Here is a 24,602-nt window from a genome sequence, read left to right on the forward strand (position 1 = left end):
GTAAAAACAGAGTGAATCAAACACTTACACTTAGTGAACAATAATATTCAATTGAAAAAAAAACTGTTTTAAAAGTTATACAAGAACGCCTGACTTACAGACAACCCTTGATTACAAAATCTGCCTGCTGTGACCTCTGGTGCTGAGTCTTAGGCTGCAATCATCAACATAAGAGTTATGCAATGAAGTTCTATTGTTAAAGGAATTACTGATGGTAGACTGCCCTCACTTGCTTGTTACCTTTAGTGGGGGAAGGCACCTTTTTTATTTATCTCTTGGACTGCCTTATTCACAAGAAATTAAAATTATAAAAATATTCAAATGAGCCTGAGGCACTCCAGCCACGTTACCGGTGTGCCTCCTAGTTCTGCCTTCTTCTTAGCTATTTATGCCTCCAGCCTCTTAATATTCACCCATTGTTCCCTCATGGTGAGTGTAGACAGTCAGAGACATCACCCGGCTACCTGCGCAGCCACACTGGTAACCAGCTGTAACCAGTCTTCTCACTTATGCCCAATACTTTCAGACAGCTGGATGTCTGTGCTCACCAAGAGGGGATGAGGAGTAAATATTGAGAGGTGGGGGCTTGAATAATTAAGAAAACGATGGAGCCAAGTAGCGCACAAGTGACATTATCCAGAACGTTTCAGGCTCATTTGAATATTTTTATAACGTTAAATTCTCGTGAATACGGCCGTTCAAGAAATAAAGTAAAAAGGGCAGTCGACCGTAATTCTGATAGTAGATGTCCTTTAATCCTTGTTCCGATGGCAACCCAAAATGATCAAAATCCTATTTTTACAGGGATCAAAAAATACAGGGTAAACATAATAGATTGTGTCTTGATCAATGTATGGGAAGAGTTGAGATTCATATTGTTTAATAATTTATGCTCCTAAAATATTTTAAAACTTCACTCCAACTTAATATATTCATCAATGGAAAACTAGATAAAATACTAAATGACACAGTCCCTAAAACTATAGATCAATATGCAGCGAAAAGATTTCCATATTTAATAAATCTAAATAACTGGGGATTTATAGTAGGTTGAGATATCAATAACAGTTATGGGCATTATTGTAAATGACAAAAACAATAGATACTAATTACTGTTGACCCAAAAAATCTTCCATAAACATTTGGAAAAGATATTCAGATAAGATTTCACATCATAAATTAAAGTAAGGATTTGTCAAATGTCATATCATAGAAGGGTTTCCTCTTTCATTTTCCTGTCATCCTCCTTTTCATCACAAGTTCCTTCTTTCACAAGTGATGCCAATATTGAGATTGTTGTGTTGGGATCCAACAGTTTCACCAGAGGGATGTTAATATTCTTCTCTTGGAAGATACGACTTTGTAATGTCATAGCCAACATTGAGTCCATCCCTAGAGAACTCAGAAGAGTCGTCGTAGTGATGTCACTGGGGCTCACTCCTATAAGCTCAGCCACTACTAACAAAACGTAATCTTCATCTGTTTCCTTATTATTGGCAGAAGGTTGTTTTTCTCTTGATGTTTTCTCCCAACTGTTTTTCTGTTCTTCAATAATATTATAGAACCGTTTCTTCAGAGCTGGGATGTCTTTCATTAGGGTTTCATGCATGGTTCTAAAGTTAAATTTCACTATTGCTTGCTGCTGATTGTTTATTTGAAGACTTTTCTTCAGATGCTCGTGAATTTCCTCAGAATCCAGAAGAAGTATTCCTTTAGCTTTTAAGAGTTCATGAATTTGAGGTTGATTGAGTAGTACTCCAAGATTGAGGCCGCCCCAACTGATCGATTGGCCACAAAGACCCAGATTCCTTCTGTATTGGCAGAAAATGTCTAGAAAGGAGTTGGCGGCAGCATAATTTGCTTGTCCTGGATTACCAACAAATGAAGCAACAGATGAATAGCAAACAAAATAGTCAAGTTCCATGTTTAATGTGGCACGGTGAAGATTCACTGCTCCATCTACTTTTGGGCTAAGAACTTTCTCAAACAGTAATAGGTTTAGGCTCTGCAAAAGTCCATCATGAAATACAACAGCGCTATGAAAGACACCTCTCACTGGGTTGGTTGGAAATACTTTTTTTATGGAGACCATAGCTTTTTTCACTTCAGGATATGAAGAAACATTTGATTGTATGGCAACTATTATGACGGTTTCCTTTTGACTCTGGAGCTCAACTATCTGCTGTTCCATTTCTGGGGTTGGCTTTCTTCTCGATAGAATTGCTATGTGGCTGCCACCATTGTTCACAATAAATTTCACTGTCTCGAATCCGAGTCCAGTCAGACCCCCGGTTACAATATATACAGCATTTTCTTTAAAAAGCTTTGGACTAGGCACTGATATTGGTATCCTTGAGATGGTACTGTTGTCAAGCTCAATTACAGGTAAGGATTGAGTTATAAAGTAGCTGGATTCTCTAGAATCTATGCCAGGTTCACTACATACGGTCTGAATCAAAACTTTTGGGATAATAATATTGTTTTCTGAAGATATGGAATAAAGCCATTTGTGCAGTTCTTTTGCATGTTGTTGTAAATATGCCTTTTGGAAAACAGAAGAAATGTCAAGTAAGTGAATATGAAGATCTTGATTGCTGCTCAGAAGTAGATTGTGCCAGTTTTTCATATTTTTGTGATCTGATACCAAAATCACATCTTTGAGAAGTGGAAATGCCTCAAAAACTTCTCTAGTGATAATTCCAGCACTAGGAAGAATAACCATGTAGGTGCATTTCTTATCAACCTCCCTTCTGCCAAAAGATATCACCAGTTCCCATCCACACCGTTTTGCCATTTTAGACAAAACTGTACATAAGACTGACTTTGCATCAGATGTTAAAATTACAAGTTTTGGCTTATTCTTAGGACGCGGCAGCTGATTGTGTAAAATTTCCCAGGCTAAGACAAAAAATGAGATGCAGGGAGCATTTTGTATCACTGGAGCTTTTTTGACTAAGTAGCAAACATTCTCTGGAAGACTGATGTGAGAGGTCACAGTTGTTGGATAGCAAGCCACAACTCGATCAACAACTTGGATTTTCTTAACATCTTTTCCAACTGCAGTCACAATCCCTGCAAAATCCAGAGCAACAAGTTCATGCTTATCACTAGAGGAAGAGTTCCAGTACAAAGTATTCCCATATTTCCAGCTTGGAAGACTAACTGGAAAATAGTCATCCGTATGGCAGCTAATTTGATCGACACAAATCTTCACATCTTTACTTTTAGTCTCAGAAACTTTGTTATTAGTATGATTGGCTGAAATGTTTGTGACATTATAAGGTTCTGATGTATAAAGTGTAAAATTATCAGATTTCTGTAAAAAACACATCTGCTGTGTCCTCATTTCAGTGTCAGTGTAAGTGATATCATTGGTATAAATAGAGCCATCTTTGATCCAGATCTCTGGGTGCTCCTCTGGGCTATAGTTATAAAGAACTTGGGCTAGTGCCGCAACATCTTGTGGACTTGTGGAGCTAATGTCAATGAGCTGGAATGTTATATCTGGTATTTCAATGACACAGGTTCTTGTCATTCCAATAAAAGCAAATCCAGGGTTAATGTGATCCACTGTATTGTCAACTGTCCTCCATGTCACTGTCCGGATAGAAGGCTTGGGGTTTGTCTTTCTTACTGCTAAGATGAGCTGTCTATAGATTTCACAGGCCTTTGCTAGATATTGAGTAAGGTTGTTCAGAATATCTTCGTTTTCTCTTTGGATTCCCCACATAAACACAACATCTTTACATCCACTGTTTAAAAACCTTTGTTCTTCAATATCTGAATTCCCACCATTAAAGGTTATAAAGTTCAGCTCATTCTGCATGTAGTTTGATAAGTTTTTACCTATTCCAAGATCGTCTGAGTATATCAACATTTTTGGCTCAATCTCTCGTCTGTGAATGGATGGTGAACATTTTGTCCATTTAACTTGAAAAAACAGTTTTTCTGGTTTGTTTGTGCTGTGTTTTACAAATGCCATCTTAGCACTTTTGATTTCAACTAAAACTGAGCCGTTTTTAGCAGCAAAACATCCACATAATTCAGTATATTTCTCAGTTGTTTTTGTAGATTTCATATAGATGATCATTTCCTCTTGTAGAGGCTGAAGAACTGTTAAACCTTCTATGGATGATGGAAAGATCGCTGAGTTTTCTGTACCCGATCCTACACAAACAGCCATTTGGAGAAAGCAGTCTAATATGACTGGATGTATGTGGTACTCATACATTGTTTCCCTGACTTCTTCACTGACATTTATTCTGGCAATTCCTTCATTCAGATCTTTTCCATAATAAACATCACCAAGTTGCTTATACGCCTTCCCATATTCAAATCCAAATTTGGAAAGCTGCTCATAAATATGTTCTGACTTGAATATGGAAGTACTTCGTTGTAATATTTGTTTGGCTGAGATTTTTTTGTCTTCCTTTCTGCTACTGTTATGTTTTTGGATTTGCCCACTTGCAAAAACATGAGATGTTAACACTTCAAAGGCCCCCCCGTTGCTCTCTTGGTGTAGCTTGATGTTTAGGTCCATGGAGTCCTGGTAAAGAACACAGGGCCTGGAAAATGTTGCACTGATTTCTAAAGAACATAAAGGCAATTTAGGTTTACAGTTATTCATTGCAGCTGCCAATCCAAGTTCGACATAGAATGCACCCGGAATTAGGGCAGACCCCCAATTTTTGTGTTCATAGACATATGGGGTAACTTCATTTGACACTTTACATTGAAACTCTGTGAGATCTTCACTCTTGATGTGTATTAATGGATGGTTGCGACTTGATGTTGTTTCATTCCCTTGTCTAATTTTTTCATATTTAAAATCCTGCTTGATGTGATCAAATTGGTATCTTGGAATTGTTGATGGAGAAGACTTATAACCTTCAAATACATTACACCAGTCAGGATTATATCCTTGTGTAAACAGTTCTTTCAGAGTAGAAAAGATGGTCTCATATTCTTGTTGAGGTTGTATAACGGGTAATACTGTTGTTTTGGCTCCTTTAGCTTCAATGATGTTCCTTTGTAGTGCTCGTCGTGGACTGATTTCAATAAACAGAGTGTTTTCTTTATCTTTTGCTGTAATTTCGATAGCTTGTTGAAAGAGAACTGGTTCACGAATATTTTCAGCCCAGTAACTACCAGTGGTAAAATCTTTTGTGGATGCCGGCTTTCCTGTCACTGTTGAAATAAGAACAACTTCTTGTTTTTGTCTTTGTATATCTTGCAGTTTCTCTTTTACTTCGTTTAATATAGGATCCATCATGGGGCTGTGATATGCTGCAGGAACATTGAGTGTGTGGAGGAAGATATTCTTTTTGCTATATTCTTTGGACAGTTCCCCATGGAGTTTTTCGATTGTGTTAGTGTCACCAGACAACGTGCATGAAGTAGGGCTGTTATAAGCAGCAATGCACACTTTACCTTCATATTGATGGACAATTTTTGATACCTCAGTCACTGGGAGATTTCCGACTACCAGCATACTTCCCCCAGTAGCCTTACATTGCAGTGTGCTCCTGTAATATATGACTTTAACAGCATCTTCAAGAGAAAGAAGTCCAGAACAATGAGCTGCAGCAACTTCTCCAACTGAATGTCCTACAATGGAGTCTGGCTTCACCCCCCAATGTGACAGAAGAGCCACCAATGACACCTGTATTGTGAAGAGCAGCAACTGGGCCACATCTGGACTTGAGAAATCATCAGACTCTTTCTCCAACAACTGTACCACCGAAATGGAAGTATAAAATCTTATCATCTTGTCTATCTCTATACATTTCTTTCTGAACACAGGTTCATGTTCAAGTAACATCTTACACATCCCTTTATAAAGGACTCCATTCCCACAGAATACAAATACTATATGAGGACTGGATTTAGCTACTGGGTCATATTTGCTCACTGTTTGTAGCTGTTGGTGTAAGTGAGATAAGGAAGAGGCCAGAAATCCTGTTCTATACTTGTAATTTAGATGACTTCTTCTACAAGCTGCCGTGTAGACCAGGTTCTCCAGGGATAAGGATGTTGCGTTGCTTAGCACAGTTTTTGTGTCCTCAATACAAAGTTGAAGGGATTTGCTTGAAGCTGCTGATAATATAAACATTTCAACAGATCTTTTTGAATGATATTTCGGATATTCTTGTTTGCTTTGTTTGACAACAACATGAGCATTAGTTCCACCGAACCCAAAACAATTAATTCCTGCCATTCTTCCAAATTTGCTGTCCTCTTGCCATTTTACAGGACTGGTTGGAATTTCTAGATTGGATTCCTCAATTATTTTAATGCCATTTTCTTTAGAATAATGTAGAGATGGAGGGATAATTTCATGATGCATCATGAGAAGAACTTTTATCAACCCAGCAACTCCAGCAGCCGATTCTGTATGACCAATATTTCCTTTAACAGATCCAATCTTCAGAGGTTTCATTCCTTTACAATGTTTCTTCCCGATAACATTTCCAACACTTGAGGCTTCTATTGGGTCACCAGTTGGTGTTCCAGTACCATGAGCCTCAACATATTGCACAGAGCATGGATCTATCTTGCTATAGATGTGTTGCAATAACATTTCTTGCTGATGTTGAGATGGCCTTGTGATTGGAGATGAATAGTGTCCGTCTTGGTTTACTGCACTTGCACTTATAAGTCCCCAGACTTTACAGTATTCTTCTTTAGCCTAAAGAGATTAATAACATGTTACATGTTGTTTCCATGCAGAAAGCTGATTTTATTATGCTTTGTAGTTTTTAAAAATTAAACTTATGTGCCCCCTTTTTTCAGCAGCAGCAAAACTTTTGGACTGCTAATTTCTAATTATAATAAAGCTTCTTTGTATTGAATTGAGAAGTATTTAGTAGTGGGGCACATTTAGACAATGGGGCACATTTAGTTAACAAGTCGGAAAATGCACTCAAAGTGATATTTCCGTGTATAATGCTGGCTGCGGTGATTCACTAAGATCATGCGCCAAAAATCATGAATGTGTCGCTTCCCCGCACTGACCCGACAGAACTCACCATCTTTTTTGTGGTGCACCTTTAACATAGGGCATGCAACACAATTTGAAAGTTAAATACAGAGCTTGGTCCGAACTAGTCGGACCGACCACTGGCACACCCCCTAACTTGTGACGCATGGAGGCTAGCGCAGCTGTGCCACAAAAGGGTTGCGTCCGACAGAATAGCAGTGCAGACACTTAAATAATTCTAAAAGCTGATTTCCACCAAAAGAAATGTGCCCCAATAGGTGGTATTAAAACTTCTTCAGCACCATTGCTTGGCCTGTGTATTTTCTTTCTCTAGCCTTTGACAACCTCCTCCGACCTCCTCTCCATAACTTTCTTTGGAAAAATGTGCAGTTTGGCTTACTTGGAATCAGATATTTCACTTTAGTGTATTCTTGCTGGTTAAACTGTTCCATGTTGCCTGCTGCTCGACTTATAAATGTCAAGCAAGGATATATAAATAGTGATCTCCAACCTAATTATTATGAATCTGATTGACAATGACTTTACTAGTGCAAAGGGTTGTCTCTGCTCATATTCTTATCGTTACCAATGTTTTTCTACACAAAGTTACATTTGATACCTTTTTTGAAGATTTTAGAAGAACTATGCCACATCCTTCTCCTCTCCCATATCCGTTAGCTGTGTTGGAGAAAGGCTTGCTGGTTCCATCAGCAGAAAGCATTTTTGCTTTACAAAGGGCAACAAAGACGCGAGGTTCAATGATACAGCTGACACCACCACATATCGCCATCTCACAATCACCTGGTAAATGTACAGAAATAATAATCTAAATTAAAGCCTTTCTACACAGCATGATGCTGTCATCTGTCATACTGTGGGGTTCTTCTTCCTTACTATAGCAACATTTTTGCATTGCACTAAGCCATTTCTCAGATTTTTCAGCTATGCATTCTAAATTATATATCTTTTATTTATTATTCTGTCACTAATGCTTTATAGGGTCTTGGTTTTTTTTCAGGACAAATTTTAGTTTGTAAAAGCCCAATTTTGGGTGTCACATAAAGTCATTAACCCTTTTTATATACTATACCAGCTGAAGATCTCAGCGTTGCCCAGGATAGTAATTAATTGCTCTTAGCTAGAAAAATAGAATTGTTAACAAAAAATATTTTTATATATCTATCTCTCCCTGTCTGTCACTCACTCTCCTGTCTGCCTCTCTCTCTGTCACTCACTTTCCCTTTCTGTCTGTCTCTCACTCACTCTCTCTACCTGTCTCTCAATCACTCTCCCTGCCTGTCTCTTACTCTCCCTGCCTATCTCTCTGTCCCTCACTCATTCTCTCTCCCTTCCTGTCTGTCTCTCATTCTCTGTCACTATGCCTATCTGTCACTAACTCTCCTTGTCTGTCTCTCATTCACTTTCTCGGCCTGTCTCTCATTCATTATCCCTGCCTGTCTCTCAATCACTCTCCCTGACTGCCTCTCTGTCTGCCACTCACTCTCCCTGCCTGTCTCTCACTCACTCTCCCTGGCTGTCTCTCTGTCACTCACTCACTCTCCTTGACTGTCTCACTGTCACTCACTCTCCCTGTGTGTCTCTCTGTCAATCACTCACTCTCCCTTTCTCTCTGTCTCTCACTCACTCTCTATGCCTGTCTCTCACTCTTTCTACCTGTCTCTCACTCACTCTCAGTGCCTGTTTCTGTGTTTCTCAATAACTCCCTGCCTGTCTCTCTCTCAGTCTCTCTGCCTGTCTCTCACTCACTCTACCTGACTGTCTCTCTGTCACTCACTCTCCCTGCCTGTCTCTCACCCACTCTGCCTGTCACTCACTCTCTATACCAGTCTCTCACTCATGCTCCCTGACAATCTCTCTGTCTGTCATTTACTTACTCTCCCAGCCTTTCAGATTTTTTGATGATTATGGATGTGAAGGAGAAGACATGTCACCTGTGAGGTACTAGATGCTACTTCTTCCTGTGTCAGATCACTATTGTATTCACTGACTAACCTTCTAGTATGAGACAACTCGCAGCTTATGTTCTGGTTTATCTATAGGGCGCGGGAGCCTGGTGTGACTTTTAACTCTTGTAGGGGTAACTCTTATACTATTCCTAGCATTAATGCCCTGAGGTAATGTTACCCCTGTAGCCCCTGTACATAAACCAAGAGAAGTGCACTAGCAGAGAGGTAGGTAGAAAGGGATTAGCTTATCCGTTGTTTCAATGCCCCCACTAGTGATTAGAAATTCCCTTATCCCAGAATATTTCTATGTAGTAGTAGGTGGGCCCCCAAAATCAATTTCACGGGTGGGCCCCAGGTACCCCAGTCAGACCCTGCTTGTCATATTCTCTGACTTTTACATCAAGGTTTTAATATTATGTTATCTTAATAACCTCTTTTAAATAAACTACCTCAGCTCAAACTCTTAATTCACTTCTTAACACACCTCATTTCTCATTTACTAGTATTCTTAGAGGGGAGTTTTAGTGAATATCACCTTACAAACAATAACATCATCATAGACTGTAAGCTCTTGTGTCAACCCTTCATCCTCATAGGCTGTAAGCTCTTGTGTCAACCCCTCAGCCTCATAGACTGTAAGCTCTTGTGTCACCTCCTCATCCTCATATACTGTAAGCTCTTGTGTCACCCCTCATCCTCATAGACTGTAAGCTCTAGTGTCACCTCCTCATCATCATAGACTGTGAGCTCTTGTGTCACCCCCTCCTCCTCATAGACTGTAAGCTCTTGTGTCACCCCCTCATCCTCATAGACTGTAAGCTCTTGTGTCACCCCCTCATCCTCATAGACTGTGTTTGTACTCTGTACTTTATATATATATTTTATGTGTGTCCCCAATGATTTGTAAAGCGCTGCAGAATATGGTGGCGTTATATAAATAAAGATTATTATAACAAGAGTCACATCTTTCATCATTGCACAAAGATGAACAAAATGAACACAAAGGCGGCATATATACAAGATGGCAGTATGAGAGATACAAAACTGTTCAAAATCAAATACATATAAATGGGTGGATGTCACTTCACTTCCCTATAGTCTTTTAGACTTAATTTCTTGCCATACTCTCTGGACTTTACCTCAGGATCATAGTATTTTTCCTTTCTGTCAGAGACTACCTCAGTTCCCTTTCTTTGTCACCTCTGTTCTCATTTGCCAGTTTTCTCCATAGGGGAGGAGCATTGAGCATCTCCTAACAAGATTGATAACTCATTAGCTAAGCTTGGTTGTGCAGCGCTCTAATACCAACAAGGCAAAAGTGGTGAACAGAAGATGTAGAGAATGAAACAAAACTATTCCAATTAGAAAAGAAAACGCTATACTATTTAACTCCACTCAGACCGCAGGTCTGGAGTCTGCAACAACGTCTTTCTTCTGCTTCCGTGGATGTGGTTTATTAACACTTCTCCCTTCTCCCCTCCTCACAGCATCGGGCTGAAGTAGCGCAATGCATAGAGGCTCTGTAGACCCAGCGGGTACGTGACACTGGGTCTAAAGGGGTTAACCAGAGCTGCTTGGTCTACTGTTATTAGACCCAGTACAGCTCTGATTGACATCAGTCCTCACAGGTGGTTGTTTCCCCCTGTAACTGAGGCTCTTATAGATGCTATAGAAAAACTTGTAAAAGAAAAAAAATTAACACACACACACACAAAAATATGAATAAATATTCATAAAAATACAATCGCATTTCCCCATGTAAAAAAAAATCCCCTGTTTGCCCAAGACTTTACATATTATAAATCAAAACGACCAAAAACAAAATAGGGACCTCATTAATAATGTCCATTTTGAGTTAATTCGAAAATTAAAACAAAATATGTACTATAAATTACAAAAAAAAGCCTTTTTTCCAATTTGAACCCCAAATGAGACTAAAAATGAAAAAAAAAATCTTTAAAGGTTTATAAGGTTTTTAACTAGCTCTATATGTCCCAAAAAAAAACAATCCCAAAAATTTTAATGTAGCACTAAAAAAAAAAGGTATGGCCCTTAAACCACAGCATATGAAAATTTGCTAAAATGTCCCAGTCACTAGAGCCTTTTCAGTCACTAAGGGGTTAAAGGAGACGCTATACTCACTTCAATCTGGGACTGGTTTTTATCCACAGGAAGTAAACAATGAAGCTTCCTGTTGACAGCAAGCAGTAGTGATGGGAAGTCTGGCTGTTTTCAGAGAGCTGGATCATCAGGCTCTGCTCAATATAAAGAGCTGGCTCTTCTGGCTTCTGAATGGTTCCCTTTTGAATTTACAATAGGGAGCCTCAGTCCAGTCAGACACCCCGCTCCATGCCACTTTTAACCCGATATTATTGGGTCCAAGGGGTTCTAGTTACGCTATTAGGGGCAGGCTTAATTGAGCCAAGCCACGACACAAGCAGAGATCTAGAAAACTTATTGGTTTTGCTAAAAGTGGACAACCCCTTTAGGTTTGTGGCAGATTATCAAACAGAAAGTACCCCCAAAGTAACCCAAAAGACTAGAATGGAGAAGTCTGGCATTTTCTCTAGTTAGTTGAAGGGTAGGTCCCAAAAATGATTTCCTTCGATTCCTCCTATCTGACCAATGCACCAGCTCCATGCCCCACAATACACTTCATTACTGTACAGAATGTCAGTAGATGTTGATTTGTCACATTTTTTCCAAAAATAGTTATCTTCATTATTGTTCATATTAGATATATATTTCATTTAATAGTTTTTACCTTGTCTGATGGCTTGGCATGCGTAATGTAAAGCAACCAAGGATGAAGAACATGCAGTGTCGATGGATAGGGATGGTCCCGTCAGGTTGAAGCAGTAGGATATCCTGTTGGCTGCTATGCTGGTTGCTGTCCCAGTGCCATTAAAATGGTTGATGTTATCTGGACAATTGTTATACATGGATTCAGCATCTCGGTTCATAAGACCTGTAAATGTAAAAAATAAAAAATTAAGTTAACATTACCCCATGGCTACAGCTCCCAAATAATAACATGGAAGTCAAACTGGAAGATCTGGTGAAATCTACAGTTAAATTCTGCAACAAATTTACACAGGAATCATCATGATCATGTTCTAATATCTAATACGATTTCTTTCACCTGTGAAGTGCTGTTAAGAACTCCATTCACAAATATTGCACTCCTAAATTGCTTTTGATATAGCATTTACTATCTGTCTACCCTTCTACACACCACACAAAAGGGGACATTTATCAGGGTTTATATGCCAGTTTTTTTTTCCCTGAACCATCAGCAACTGCATTTATTTCCCCCTTTATGCCAAGTGGACGTGGAGAGGCTTGAATGGACACACTGTCAAAGACAGAGGAAGCCAGTGCAGGGTGTACCTGCCCATCGCCTAAGCACTCACTGTAGCCCGAACATTCATGCCCTTGTGTAGAAGTGTATGCCATCACAGCCGCCCACCAGAAACTTCAGGAGATTGGAGTCTCCTGATGTATCCGGAGCGGCACAGACAAAACCATAAGGAACCTGTCATGAGAAATTGGCCTAATGAACCATGTATCCAGTGTGTTGTCAAGCAGTTGAACACCTTCCAGATCATGTTTCTTTCATGACCTAGTGTGGTGGCATCATCCAAAAAATCTACTTTGAAGTGAAATGTAAGTTAGATGTATAAAGTCAGGGAGGCGGAGTGTTTAACACGGAAGTCAAGCTATCTCTGCCTCTGAACCCCTCCTCCCATGTTATGCACTGGACTTCAGGACATCTAATCAATGATGTCCCTGGACGCAGAACCATCAATTACAGCGATGGGGGTGTTCCAAGTCAGGGAAAGCTGGACTTCAGTGTTAAACTCTCCACCTCCTTGACTTTATAAAACCAATTTACATCTCTGGTGCTGCATTTTTGTACTGAACCTGGTTCTGGTGCTAGGATAAGATGGTGCTAAGACAGACTTTCTCCTCACATATTTTCAGTATAAGATTTTTATTACTATTTATTCTGTATTAACATGCTACATAAATTTGTCTTGCTACCTGAGGACTGTAGATTCTGAGACGTAGCTCTTTACTTTGTGTAGTTTTCTGAAAACAGTCAGTTCTTGGTGAATTTTCTGCCACATGTAAGACCCCACACAAAATATCTGATTAACCACCACCACAAGGGAAAATTAAGGACAATCTAGACAATTCTCTTCCTTCCCCGATCCTCTTTGTAACAATGTCATTTTACTTTTCAAGTAATGTCACCTACCTATAAACACGCCTGTTTTACTTCCCCGTATACTTTCAGAGGGGTAGCCTGCGTCTTCCAGAGCTCTGTATGTGCATTCAAGTAATAATTTGTGTTGTGGATCCATGTTGTTAGTCTCAGAATTATTTATTTCAAAGACTTTATTGTCAAATTCATTCATCCTGAAGAAAAACATTTATTATCAACTTTCAAATGGAAAACTGGCAGAAATTTTTTTGGAGTACTATTTCGCCTACATGAATGGGGAGACAGTTCAAGATCATTTTGTTTGTGTGCCAAATCATTAATCCCTTGCACCACAAACTGGAAAAATAGCACATTTCCAGCGCCACCTTCAGTCTATACTTCAGCAGCCACTGAAATTAATAAATTATCACAATCTTATGTGCCATATTCTACCATCTTGATCATTATTTTAGTATGAGACCCTCTTAGGGAACGACTCCTATTGTTATATGCTAGGATGACAAGAACTACTAATCCCCAAAATCCAAATCAACCCTCATAGATGAAGTTCTAGGTCTGTCTTTTTAGCTCCGCTCCTCATCAGATTCATTAAAGTGTCTTTGGCCCTTTAATAAATGTTCTTATGCTCTACTTATGTCTGGGATTTTTCTTTCAAAAAGTCGCAAAAAAGGACTGACTATGCAACTTTTTTACGATTTTTTAAAAAGTCACAAGTCATGTATTTGCTTTTGCACTAGCGGTAGTTCTATGTTTACACCAGTATAGTGAAACGGCAAGAATAAAGTCATTTGTGACATTTTAGCAATGAAAAGTCCAATAAAAACCTCTATGGGACTATTTTACACCAAAAAAAAGATAAATCTCCCCTACTGTACTTACCCTTCTACAAAAGCTGCTCGGTTGGTGTAAATTTTGCCTGGTTTGTTTTGATCTGCGTTGTACCATTTCTTGAGGTCAAATCTCTCTTCTGGTATCTCTGTTGTACAATTTTTGCCCTCAAAAATGACTTTCCAGAAATTTTCAATTCCTTCACCTGTTGAATAAGAATTTTACATTATATTACACAGAACCAAAATCATTCCTATATGTGTTTCAGTTCTCTATATAATTTAATGCATATGAATTTTATCACAGCAAATTTTATAAAAAATCTTAAATCCATACCCTCGGGAAAGAAAAACCTAAATTTACTTGTTGAAATTTTTGGCCGATTTGATATATTTGTGCCTAAATTTGCAACTTTTGCATTCGCCTAGCAAATTTAACTTTCAAGTGAATGTATTAAAAAGTTGCAATTTTGGCACAAATCTGTGGTTAAAAAGTCACATATAAACTCCAGTCCTGAGAGGCAAAGGAAAAATTTTTGAAAAAGTTGCAGAAGAGTCTTAGATTTTTGTGTGACTCTCCTGCGACTTTTTAATAAAAAGTCACAAAAACCCCAGAGACTCGGCTGCCTGATATATCAACCTCAAGGATAACTCAAAAAGTGCTGAACCCCCCCCAAAAAAAAACAAGAAAAGACACACACAAATATCGTGACTAAAGATAAATGACCCCCCATTGAGTAAATTTATGTTCTTCATATCCACCACTTACCTCCAGAAAAATTGCATCCTATGCCAACTATGGCTATGGGATCCTCTGCTTCCTCCATTGTTGACAATCCTAGCTCTAAAAGAATAATACCTTGTAATGAGCATGGCACTGATTTTAATATTTCTATGAATTGTTATATACTAAGAATACACCAATAGGCAAAATACATATAAATAATATATAGAAATTAAATTCTAAATGAAAAAAATAATTATTTCTCAGTAAATATAATGAGATCCCCCAGTACTTACATGTCCAGGACATTGAATGATTGCTGAGAAGCCTTACGATTCCCTCAATTTGTATTAGTTGGTCTGTCCCACACTTCCTTATTATTGTCAATGATGACCTGTTTTATCAAGGACTGTCTAATAAAATATTCCAAGGTACTGATGTTAAGCTTCCAATTAATCCACGTCAAAGGGGGATGCAAATGCGTTATCCAGCATATATTTATCACTTTTGACCTTTGCTGCTTTAGATACCGATTTCTTTTCTTTATCTTATTCTTTATTCTATTTTTTTACATTTATAAATGCCAATTGCATTACATTGAGTGCCTATAATATCTTACTTCTAAAAAAAAATGATACGTCAAAATGCCATGATCATAAATCAAATATTACCAAAAAAACGGAGAGAAAAAAAGGGATAAAAAGAAGCAAATCATAGGTGTAACAGAAACAACCACTATATCCATTTTACAAGGCCTTAACCTTCATAGTTGGCAGTAAATCAACATTATTATTTTATAAGAGGCAACATGATCAAATGTCTTGCTCTGAAGACGACACGAACGTTATGACTTGATAGAAACCCAAATCAAGCTCCTCTTTTACCATGTATGGATATAAAAGATTAAGGGAGCCATTTGTGTTAAGTTTGCAAATTTGCGCCTTTATTTCTTTTGAGGAGGGATTGTCTTATTTTTGCCTTACAGCTTCCATTGTATTGAGAGGGCTCACGAGCTGAGACCTCTCCATATAAGGTGGGTGTTTGCTGCATATTGCAGCAAACACCTACCCGTAACACCGATGGTCAGTTCTGGCACTGATGCCGGAGGCATTTAAATCCCAGTGGTGCATAGTCGATATTGGATTAGATCGCCGCCCCCTGATGACCTTGGTTACTATGACAGCCTTGGGTCATACAAATACCCAAGGCTGTCTTGTTTTAACGCATTCATTACAATGTGTGATTTGCACATTGTAATAAATGATGTGGTAAATCAGATCAATCAGACAACCTAGGATTAAAGTACCCTAGAGAATCTGAAAAATATATTTTTTAAAATGTTAAAAAGTAAAAAAAAAAATCAATTAAAAATTTAAATCAACCCCCATTTCCCTCGGACTGATATAAATCAGTGGCAAACTTCGCTGGGCGGTTCAGAAGATTGTATATTTTTGTGCACATTTACAAATGGGCCAAAATAAGTTGCAAATATAAAATAAAGAGAAATAGTTACCCCCCTAATGATATGCACAATTGCCATCCTGGAACAATATGTTGTCCAAAAGCAGGGAGAACTTTGTTTATAAAGTTCTAATTCAGTAAAACCTAAAAAAAAATCTTCCTATCCCTTGAAGACAACGGAACAGGTTCCTGGAAAACATTATTTCCAGTAATATTTTGGTATATTTTGGTCTACATGGAAGATACCTAAACTTTCTTACTGCTGATGCACGTAAAACAGAGCTTCATTTATTTGGGGAGTTCCCCAATGATCAACAGTTTATCTTCCACCTGATGAGTAGGGAATATGTGTTCTTAGTAATTAAAAAAAACTTTGAAACTAATTGAGCTTACAGCATAATCTATTTCATTTGGCAGGTTGCCTGAGAAATGATCTCCATGTGATCTTATTTCTGCTTTATTTATAACGAATGATATTGTTAACGTCATTTTCTGAAGAACACAGATACAAAGGTCACCTGTTCATTAGTTACCATGTCATCCAGATATAGGAAACTTCCTTCTCACTTAGATCCTGTCTATTGAGAATGAAAACCTTTGTGATTCTCCTTCTTCATAGTGTCTTGTACTAGTGACTTCTCTGAGGTTCTTCTTGTTACATTATATTGTATATGGTATTAGCACTGGAAACCTTTCAATTCTTTATTCTTTGTAGATAACCAAGGATTGAGAATGTCCAGGTGTCACACAGACTGTATACAGAGACCTCTCTCTCGAGCCTTCAGGTGGCTTGGTAAGCTGGTGGGAAGATACCCCTGGTGGTTCCTTCTCATTCCTTTTGTTTTATCTGCTGGTTTGGGAGCTGGGTTTTACTTTTTACCTCAGAGACAAGCGAATGACATTGAAGAACAGTTCACACCAATTGGAGGTCCGGCTAAAACTGAGCGAGAATTTGTAAGGACACGTTTTCCCACCAATGACTCGGGACAGTTTTCTGCATCGCGATTGTACACAGAAGGTTCCTTTGTCTCTCTCTTGGCCGTGAGCACATCTGATAATGTCCTACACAGTAACACGTTTGAAGAACTCATGAAGTTGGATGAGATGGTGCAGAACTTCACCGTGATGGATCCTACAACTAACACAACTCTCACATTTCAGCAACTGTGTGCAGAGGTCCAGGGACCAAAATGTATCTCATCTAATCCCCTTCTATCTGCAGTACAAGGCAATGTGAGTCTGATAGAGACAATACATATACAATATCCCATGTTTGAAAATAGTTCATTTCTAGCAACATACCTGGGGGGAGTGCAACTGAATTCAGAAAATATTGTCCAAAAAGCCAAAGCCATCAGATTAGTTTATTATCTGAGAGAAGACGATGAGAACGACAGAGAAAAGAGTCTGCAATGGATCAACGAATTTATCACATTTTTCTCAAAGAATACCTTACAGCTCGGTGAAATCAAGGTAATTAAGTTTCTATAATTTCTGTAGCAAGTATGAAAATAATTTAATGTAAAACTCTGTCAGTATATATATATATATATATATATATATATAAAATAAAATATTTCATATCTTATCAAAGTCTTTTTAACATTTTGTAGTAAGGATACATACATCTGCCAAAATAAAAATTTCATAGTGTATAAAATCCATGCCCCAGAGGCTGCTGCAATTAATTTACGTATTACTAAAATAAAGATTTTTAATAAGGATTATTAAATTACAGATTAGGGCAGAGGCCGTCAGGAGGTATCTACTATCAGATCTACTTCTGATGGTAGATTCCTCATGGTAGGCTTCCTTTAATTTGAATTAAAGTGGAGCTTTATTCCGACACTGTACATCTTATTTATAATAGAGGCAGAATACAGGGTTATAATTTAAAATTAGTGCGTAATAAATAATTTTATGTTATGGATTCTCCTCGGACCCCATCTATCACAAGTAAGAAGGTCTCCATGGTCCCCAAGTCTCATGTGAATGGGTAGGTGCTGCATATGCTTCACAACTATTCCATTCAACACTTTTGCAAGAAGCAGCATTGCAACACAAATAAAACAACCAATGGGGACCTCCATTCTCCTAATTGCTGGCAGTCCCATAGGTCACACAACACCCCCCCCCCCCTCACCCCCTCCTCAGAATTATAGATATTATTATCTATACTGTGCTTAAGGTGTACGTGTTTGCTTTACTGGTCGAATTCGAGAGATTCTATGAATGATTCTCTGAATTCACCTCTCTTTCAGAACATAATATCTAGGACGACGATACACGTGGGAACCCGTTACCCCTGCTTTTCTCCCACCTGCCTGCCAGACTACTAGGAGCACTTTAGATACCGGTATCTAGGTAATACCTATACAGCTTATGCACTTGCACTTTACAAGCGTGGTACTGGTGTGGGCTATTGCTGACACGGTGTCTGGCAGCCATTAGGACCTACTTAGGTTTTAGGGATAGAACATCAGGATCTTCTTGTGATCTGAACCTTTGATATTTTGTCATCCCCTACATTTCCTTGGCTGGGAGGATTTGCTATTCGCCACAGGGTGAATTAGCAGGGGTCTTTACTGTGCTGACCGGGACCATGGTCGCCAGTGGATAATTGTGTAAATTTCATGTTTTAGATGTTTTTAGATGTTTGTCATATATGTATCCCGTTTTTGCATTTAATAAAGTTCATACGATTTTGTTGCACACTGCATTGACTGAGCTGTTTTTGGTGCATACCTTTTTCTTCTTGTTGTTAAGCTGACATTCTATGTAACCATATTTTAATCATTATGGTTCCTTTTATCGCTCTTGTGTCACTAAAACATTGCTTTTTCTGTTGTATGTCAGGTATCTTATTTCACATCGTTATCACGGCAGCAGGAATTTGATGGCATCACAAAGTCCGTAATTCCATTGTTTGCAATTACTTATTTTATCACCATATTCTTTTCTATTGTGTCCTGTATAAGGTAAGATCCCTTGTCTAATAAAATCAAGTATTAGTCATTTCTCCTCATGGGCACAAGTGTTCATCCTAACACATCCCCCCTGTCCCCAGTTTCTAATAATAACAAATCATCCAAACAAGGGGCGTAAATAGGAGCATCAGGGTCCCATAGCAGACTGCTGATTGGGGCCCCCTATACCCTCATATACATATTTGTTAACTCACACATTTACACACTCTTGGACACATATGCACATTTATGCGCTGATATTTACAGTTGTATACTTACACAGATGTGTCCCAGTTTATGCTGACTACATGGGAAAAGTACACAGCAGGAACAAGAGATGAGAGATCCCTAGTCCTGACATTCTGCTTTCCTCTCCCCTGAAATTTTCTTATCTGAATTGCCAATTCATGCTGTGTACTATGGATAATGTGCACTGTACAATACAATATGTATATAATGGTGCACATCCTCCATTCTTTAGTGTGTCAGATCTGATGCCGGGCCCCCCTGACACTGGGCCCCTTACTGCTATGGCCGCTACCACTGTAGTTACGCTCCTGGTCCAAACCACCCACTCATTCACGGATACACCAAATTCAGTATGAAAGGAAATACACATGCTTAGAATTAGATGGTTGACTAATGTACTGATCACACAGATTATTTCACACTAGGGACCTAATATCCTTTATTTTAAATAGCATCATCCATATAAGAATTATTTGGGTCTCTTATGATTTTTTTTGTAATTATGCTCCCTAAATTATAATTTTATATTGTGTGGCCTCTTTATGAATAATTTTATAGTCAGCATCCTCTAATTAATTTTTTTTTTATATTGCCCCCCAAAATTATTTTGATTGGGCAATGCATTCTATGATATATAATTCCCCACTACTAATAAAATATTTTATTTATAATTTCCCTCAATTTATTTTTATATACAGTGCCCCCACAATAAATTACATTATAAATGATGTTGGATAACAGTTTAACTGTGGCTCATACAAAGAAAAATGAACTTACCTTAAAATTTCATGTTTAAAAGAGGAAAAAGAAATCAATCACATAGATAACATAAAAAAGCCTATCAATACTAACCTCCGCTCCTCTTCACCTTAAACCCAGCGCTGTCTGTCGCTGATCTTGACATGCCCAAATCAACTAGAAAATAAAGATATAAATAGCAGCACTGAGCACTGGGACAAGATGTCAAGTGCTCCGGGATGCTAATTATGCACGACCTCGTCACCTCTGTTTCCCATGCCGAGAGATTGAAGTGACGTCACCTCGCTCTCCTGCGCAAGGGTGTGCATACTTAGCAGTCCGAAGCACTGGACATCTTGTCCAAGGCTAGGTGCTGCTTTGTTTTCTAGTTGATCCTGGCATGCAAAGATTACGTGGTTGATTTACTTTAACTTACAGTGCTCTTGCATCCTCTTTTCATTTTGCTCTCTTAAGTATCAACATTTTGGATTTTATTCTCTTACAGATTTGATTGTGTGAGGAACAAATTCTGGGTGGCTGCGTTTGGAGTTATTTCTTCTGGATTGGCTGTTGTCTCTAGTTTTGGCTTGTTGTTACTATGCGGAGTGCCCTTTGTTGTTACGGTTGGGAATGCACCGTTCCTCATTCTTGGTAAGTTACTACAAATTGAGGTGAATCATTTTCAACAAATAGAAACAATAGGTAGATTTACTAATATTGTCTAAAAGATAGACTAGACAATTTTAAACTGTACAGTAAAAAATTTCACAAAGGTTAGCGCTGTCTAATCTAACTTTACACCTACTATTTGTTGGATTAGTTTGGTCAAATAACCAAACAGCGCCCCCACAACTTTTTGTCACATCCTTGGATTGACCCATTCAAGAGCCCTCTATTCTTTTTTTTTTACTAGCTATTACTTGGTGGAGTTAGGTTAGGTACGTTTAGAGTCTTTGGGGTACATGTATGGATGCCTTTTGAGCAGAGAAGAGCGGACCCCTGGTTTTAGTTTAGGTTTGGCTGTGCAACACAGACGTATTGGGGGTCATTTACTAAGGACCCGAATCGCTTTATTACGGCGGTTTACCAAAATTTTTCCATTTTGCGACGATTTTCCCTGAATTGCCCCGGGTTTTCGGCGCACGTGATCGGATTGTGGCGCATCGGTGCCGGCGTGCACGCCACAGAAATCGGGGGGCGTGGCCGAACGAAAACCCGACGGATTCGGAGAAACCGACGCATTTTTTAAAAAAAGTGTCGCTGGACACCCGCTTACCTGCACTTGGCCCGGCTTGGTGAAGTTCAGTGCATTCCGATGAACTTAAGCGCAGCAGCGACACCTGGTGGACGTCGGAGGAACTACCTTAGTGAATCGCCGGAAGACCCGAATCCTCCACACAGAACGCGCCGCTGGATAACAACAGGACCGGGTGAGTAAATCTGCCCCCATTGTCGAATTGGATGCTGAACACCCAATCAGGTAAATTGACACACCTTGCTACTAGCCACGACTATTATTGGCAAGGGAGTTGTCCCTCTCAAAGTCATGCTTCTTTAAGAGGGCATCATGGTAGCATAAGGCTTAGTGAACTTTCAAGTTCTTTTCCATGATCATATTCATATTTTTAAAGTCTACTTCATGCTTTTTGGATCTAGATATGGTAACAGAACACAAATAAAATTTAAAGGACTTGAGCAATAAGAAAAATTTATGATTGTGCTAAGGAAATTTGTTATTGTTTATTTTTTATCACAAATATCAAATACATATTTTGACTATATAAAAATATTATATAAACATATATTTATTATAGGCGTTTCTATTGTTACATGTAGGTGTCGGGGTGGATGATATGTTCATTATGATTTCCAGCTGGCAACAAACTAAAGTAAAGGATAAAGTTGAAGACAGAATGGCCGATACATACGCTGAGGCTGCTGTCTCCATAACAATCACAACGCTCACAGATGTTCTAGCTTTCTACATTGGAATTCTGACCTCCTTCCAGTCTGTGCAGTCATTCTGTATATATACTGGGACGGCCATCTTGTTCTGCTTCCTGTATAATGTCACTTGCTTTGGGGCATTCTTAGCTCTCAATGGCAGAAGAGAGGAGAGTAACAGGCATTGGTTCATTTGTAAGAAGGTGGCAGAAGAGAAAGACACCCATCGATCTTCTGCCTATAACATGTGCTGTGTTGGAGGAGGATACAGCCAGATCTCTGGTAAAGAGACTGATCATCCCATCACAAATTTTTTTCGGAATCAGTATGGACCATTTCTGAATAACATCTGGACCAAGATTTTTGTTCTTCTTTTGTACTTAGGATATCTGGCCAGCAGTATATATGGGTGTTTTCAGGTTCAGGAAGGCATTGACTTACGTAATCTAGCTACTGATAGCTCTTATGTTCGTTCCTTCTACGATGATGAAGATTTATATTTTTCAGAGTACGGTCCTAGAGTGATGGTTGTGGTGACTGAGGAGCTTTCATACTGGGATTTAGATGTACAGGGAAAAATTGACAGGTGTATGGAGTCTTTTATAGATGATCCCTATGTTAGTAAGTCTCTCTCCGAGTCCTGGTTCACAGTGTATAGAGAGATGGCTCAGCAGATGAACTTGAACATTAGTGACAAAAGCAATTTTATTGATAATTTATCAGTATTATTTACTAGAATCCCAGATTTTAAGCAAGATGTGGACATTCAGTCGGGCAATATAATAGCTTCCCGTTTCTTTATCCAGACGGTAAATGTTACATCAGCAGTGGATGAGAGAAACCTGTTAAACCAAGTCCGACATACAGCAAAGACGTGTGAGATCCCAGTTCTTGTCTATCATCCAGCGTTTATCTATTTTGACCAATATGCTGTAATCATATCGAACACCATACAGAACACTGCAGTTGCTGCGGCCACCATGTTTGTGATCTCAATCCTCCTAATTCCAAATCCTCTGTGCTCCTTGTGGGTGACATTCACCATAGCATCTATTATAGTGGGTGTTACAGGTTTCATGGCTTACTGGGATGTCAACTTAGATTCCATCTCCATGATCAACCTCGTCATCTGCATTGGATTCTCCGTAGACTTCTCTGCTCACATTTCCTATGCTTTTGTCTCGAATCACAAAAGCAAAGCCAATGAGAAATTGATCGAGGCCTTACATTCTCTTGGGTATCCTATAGTACAGGGAGCTGTGTCCACCATCCTGGGGGTGATAGTCCTTTCTGCAGCTGAGAGTTACATCTTCAGGACATTTTTTAAAATCATATTCCTTGTTATTGCATTTGGTATGGTACATGGACTGGTTTTCCTCCCTGTTTTTCTAACATTCTTTGGTAGTTGCATGAAGGATAATAATATTGCAAAAAATAAAAGTAATGCAGAAAAGCAAATATTAGGCAATGAAATCAAAGAAACACATTTTGATGGTTGTGACAATATGGTCATTTTTTCAAATAAATCACCAAATCTTGACTCTGATCGCCCTTAACCTTGAGTTTACTCCTGATGGGACTATAATATAAAGTCATTCCTAAAACAGATCAGTTCATCCCCATGGGGCCTTTAATTCTCTATAAGATTTGACATAGCTATTAGGGCAGTGGTTCTCAACCTGTGGGTCGCGACCCCAGCGGGGGTCGAACAACCGAAACCGGGGGTCGCCTAAAGCCATCGGAGCCGCAATTTTATTGCGTTTTTACTGCGAATCTCATGGTTTGGGGTCACCGCAACATGAGGAACTGTAATGCGGGGTCACAGCAGTAGAAAGGTTGAGAACCACTGTATTAGGGTTACATAACCTGAATAATCTTTATTATAAATATATATATATATATATATATATATATATATGCTGCAATTTCTTTGATATAGGAACAATGCCTTGACTGTACTTAACATGTCTTATTAAGATACTGAAATATTTGCAATCTTTTTACAATTTACTCATTTAAATCCATGGAAAAATTTGTAAACCAAAAATGTTGGCAAATGTTGGAGATCTGGAGACCAGACTAGAGGTTGATGATCTGATTTCCTTCTATAGCATTTATTATTTCTGAGGCTTATGTGTAAAAATGTTTTGGACTTACTATATGCACTGGAAATTAGATATTCAGCTGTGTTGGATTTATGTTACATTTTAAGTGTCTACACTCCACTGCTTTCTTTTTGAGTCAACATTTTGGCATTTCAATAAGGAGAGAAGGATAAGAGCTGAAGAAAGGGGTTAAAAGCTCTTTACCAGATAAAATATATCACTTGTACCACTGATTTTAACAATTTTGTTAAAAAGAATATAACCATTTAAGAAAAATATGTACGCAATAAATTGTAAAAATAAAATTATGTGGCTGATATAATAAAACAGCTTTCATAATTTATTAATATGTAGATATGTGAAATTGCTTAATATTATACATTATAGTTTCATTAATTCTTAACTTACAAGTAG

General features: G+C 38.5%; 2 protein-coding genes across 3 annotated transcripts; one reads left to right on the forward strand and one right to left on the reverse strand.

Annotated features, from left to right (window-relative positions):
• On the reverse strand, positions 1-15,091 carry LOC140133650 (phthioceranic/hydroxyphthioceranic acid synthase-like). Its single transcript, XM_072154095.1, has 7 exons — positions 15,022-15,091; positions 14,771-14,845; positions 14,054-14,207; positions 13,208-13,368; positions 11,711-11,914; positions 7,599-7,780; positions 1-6,688 (listed from the first exon to the last, which is right to left on the reverse strand). Exons 2-7 carry the CDS (start codon positions 14,826-14,828, stop codon positions 1,208-1,210), a joined length of 6,240 nt encoding a protein of 2,079 aa, XP_072010196.1. The 5' UTR covers positions 14,829-14,845; positions 15,022-15,091; the 3' UTR covers positions 1-1,207.
• Positions 15,092-16,721: 1,630 nt separating this feature from the next.
• LOC140134277 (patched domain-containing protein 3-like) lies at positions 16,722-23,650 on the forward strand. 2 transcript variants are annotated; one of them, XM_072154860.1, is made up of 5 exons: positions 16,722-16,979; positions 17,072-17,659; positions 19,043-19,164; positions 20,645-20,790; positions 21,976-23,650. In XM_072154860.1, the coding sequence occupies exons 2-5, from the start codon at positions 17,276-17,278 to the stop codon at positions 23,637-23,639; spliced, it is 2,316 nt and encodes a 771-aa protein (XP_072010961.1). In that variant the 5' UTR covers positions 16,722-16,979; positions 17,072-17,275; the 3' UTR covers positions 23,640-23,650. The 2 variants fall into 2 exon arrangements, with proteins under 2 accessions (XP_072010961.1, XP_072010960.1); XM_072154859.1 differs by having other exon boundaries at positions 16,722-17,659.
• Positions 23,651-24,602: the final 952 nt, after the last annotated feature.

Source organism: Engystomops pustulosus, chromosome 5, assembly GCF_040894005.1.
Source record: "Engystomops pustulosus chromosome 5, aEngPut4.maternal, whole genome shotgun sequence".
Taxonomy (NCBI): Eukaryota; Metazoa; Chordata; class Amphibia; order Anura; family Leptodactylidae; genus Engystomops; species Engystomops pustulosus.

What these genes read in the sequence shown, in the direction of transcription:
- LOC140133650 (XM_072154095.1), bottom strand. Translation starts at nt 14,828, where the DNA reads ATGGAGGAAGCAGAGGATCCCATAGCCATAGTTGGCATAGGATGCAAT. An exon ending in CGAGCAGCTTTTGTAGAAGG is followed by an intron (nt 13,369 to 14,053) that starts GTAAGTACAGTA and finishes GTTTTTCTTCAG; the next exon opens with GATGAATGAATTTGACAATA. An exon ending in TTCTAAAATCTTCAAAAAAG is followed by an intron (nt 6,689 to 7,598) that starts GTATCAAATGTA and finishes TAATCTCTTTAG; the next exon opens with GCTAAAGAAGAATACTGTAA.
- LOC140134277 (XM_072154859.1), top strand. Translation starts at nt 16,919, where the DNA reads ATGTCCAGGTGTCACACAGACTGTATACAGAGACCTCTCTCTCGAGCC. An exon ending in TACAGCTCGGTGAAATCAAG is followed by an intron (nt 17,660 to 19,042) that starts GTAATTAAGTTT and finishes GTTGTATGTCAG; the next exon opens with GTATCTTATTTCACATCGTT. An exon ending in TCTATTGTGTCCTGTATAAG is followed by an intron (nt 19,165 to 20,644) that starts GTAAGATCCCTT and finishes ATTCTCTTACAG; the next exon opens with ATTTGATTGTGTGAGGAACA.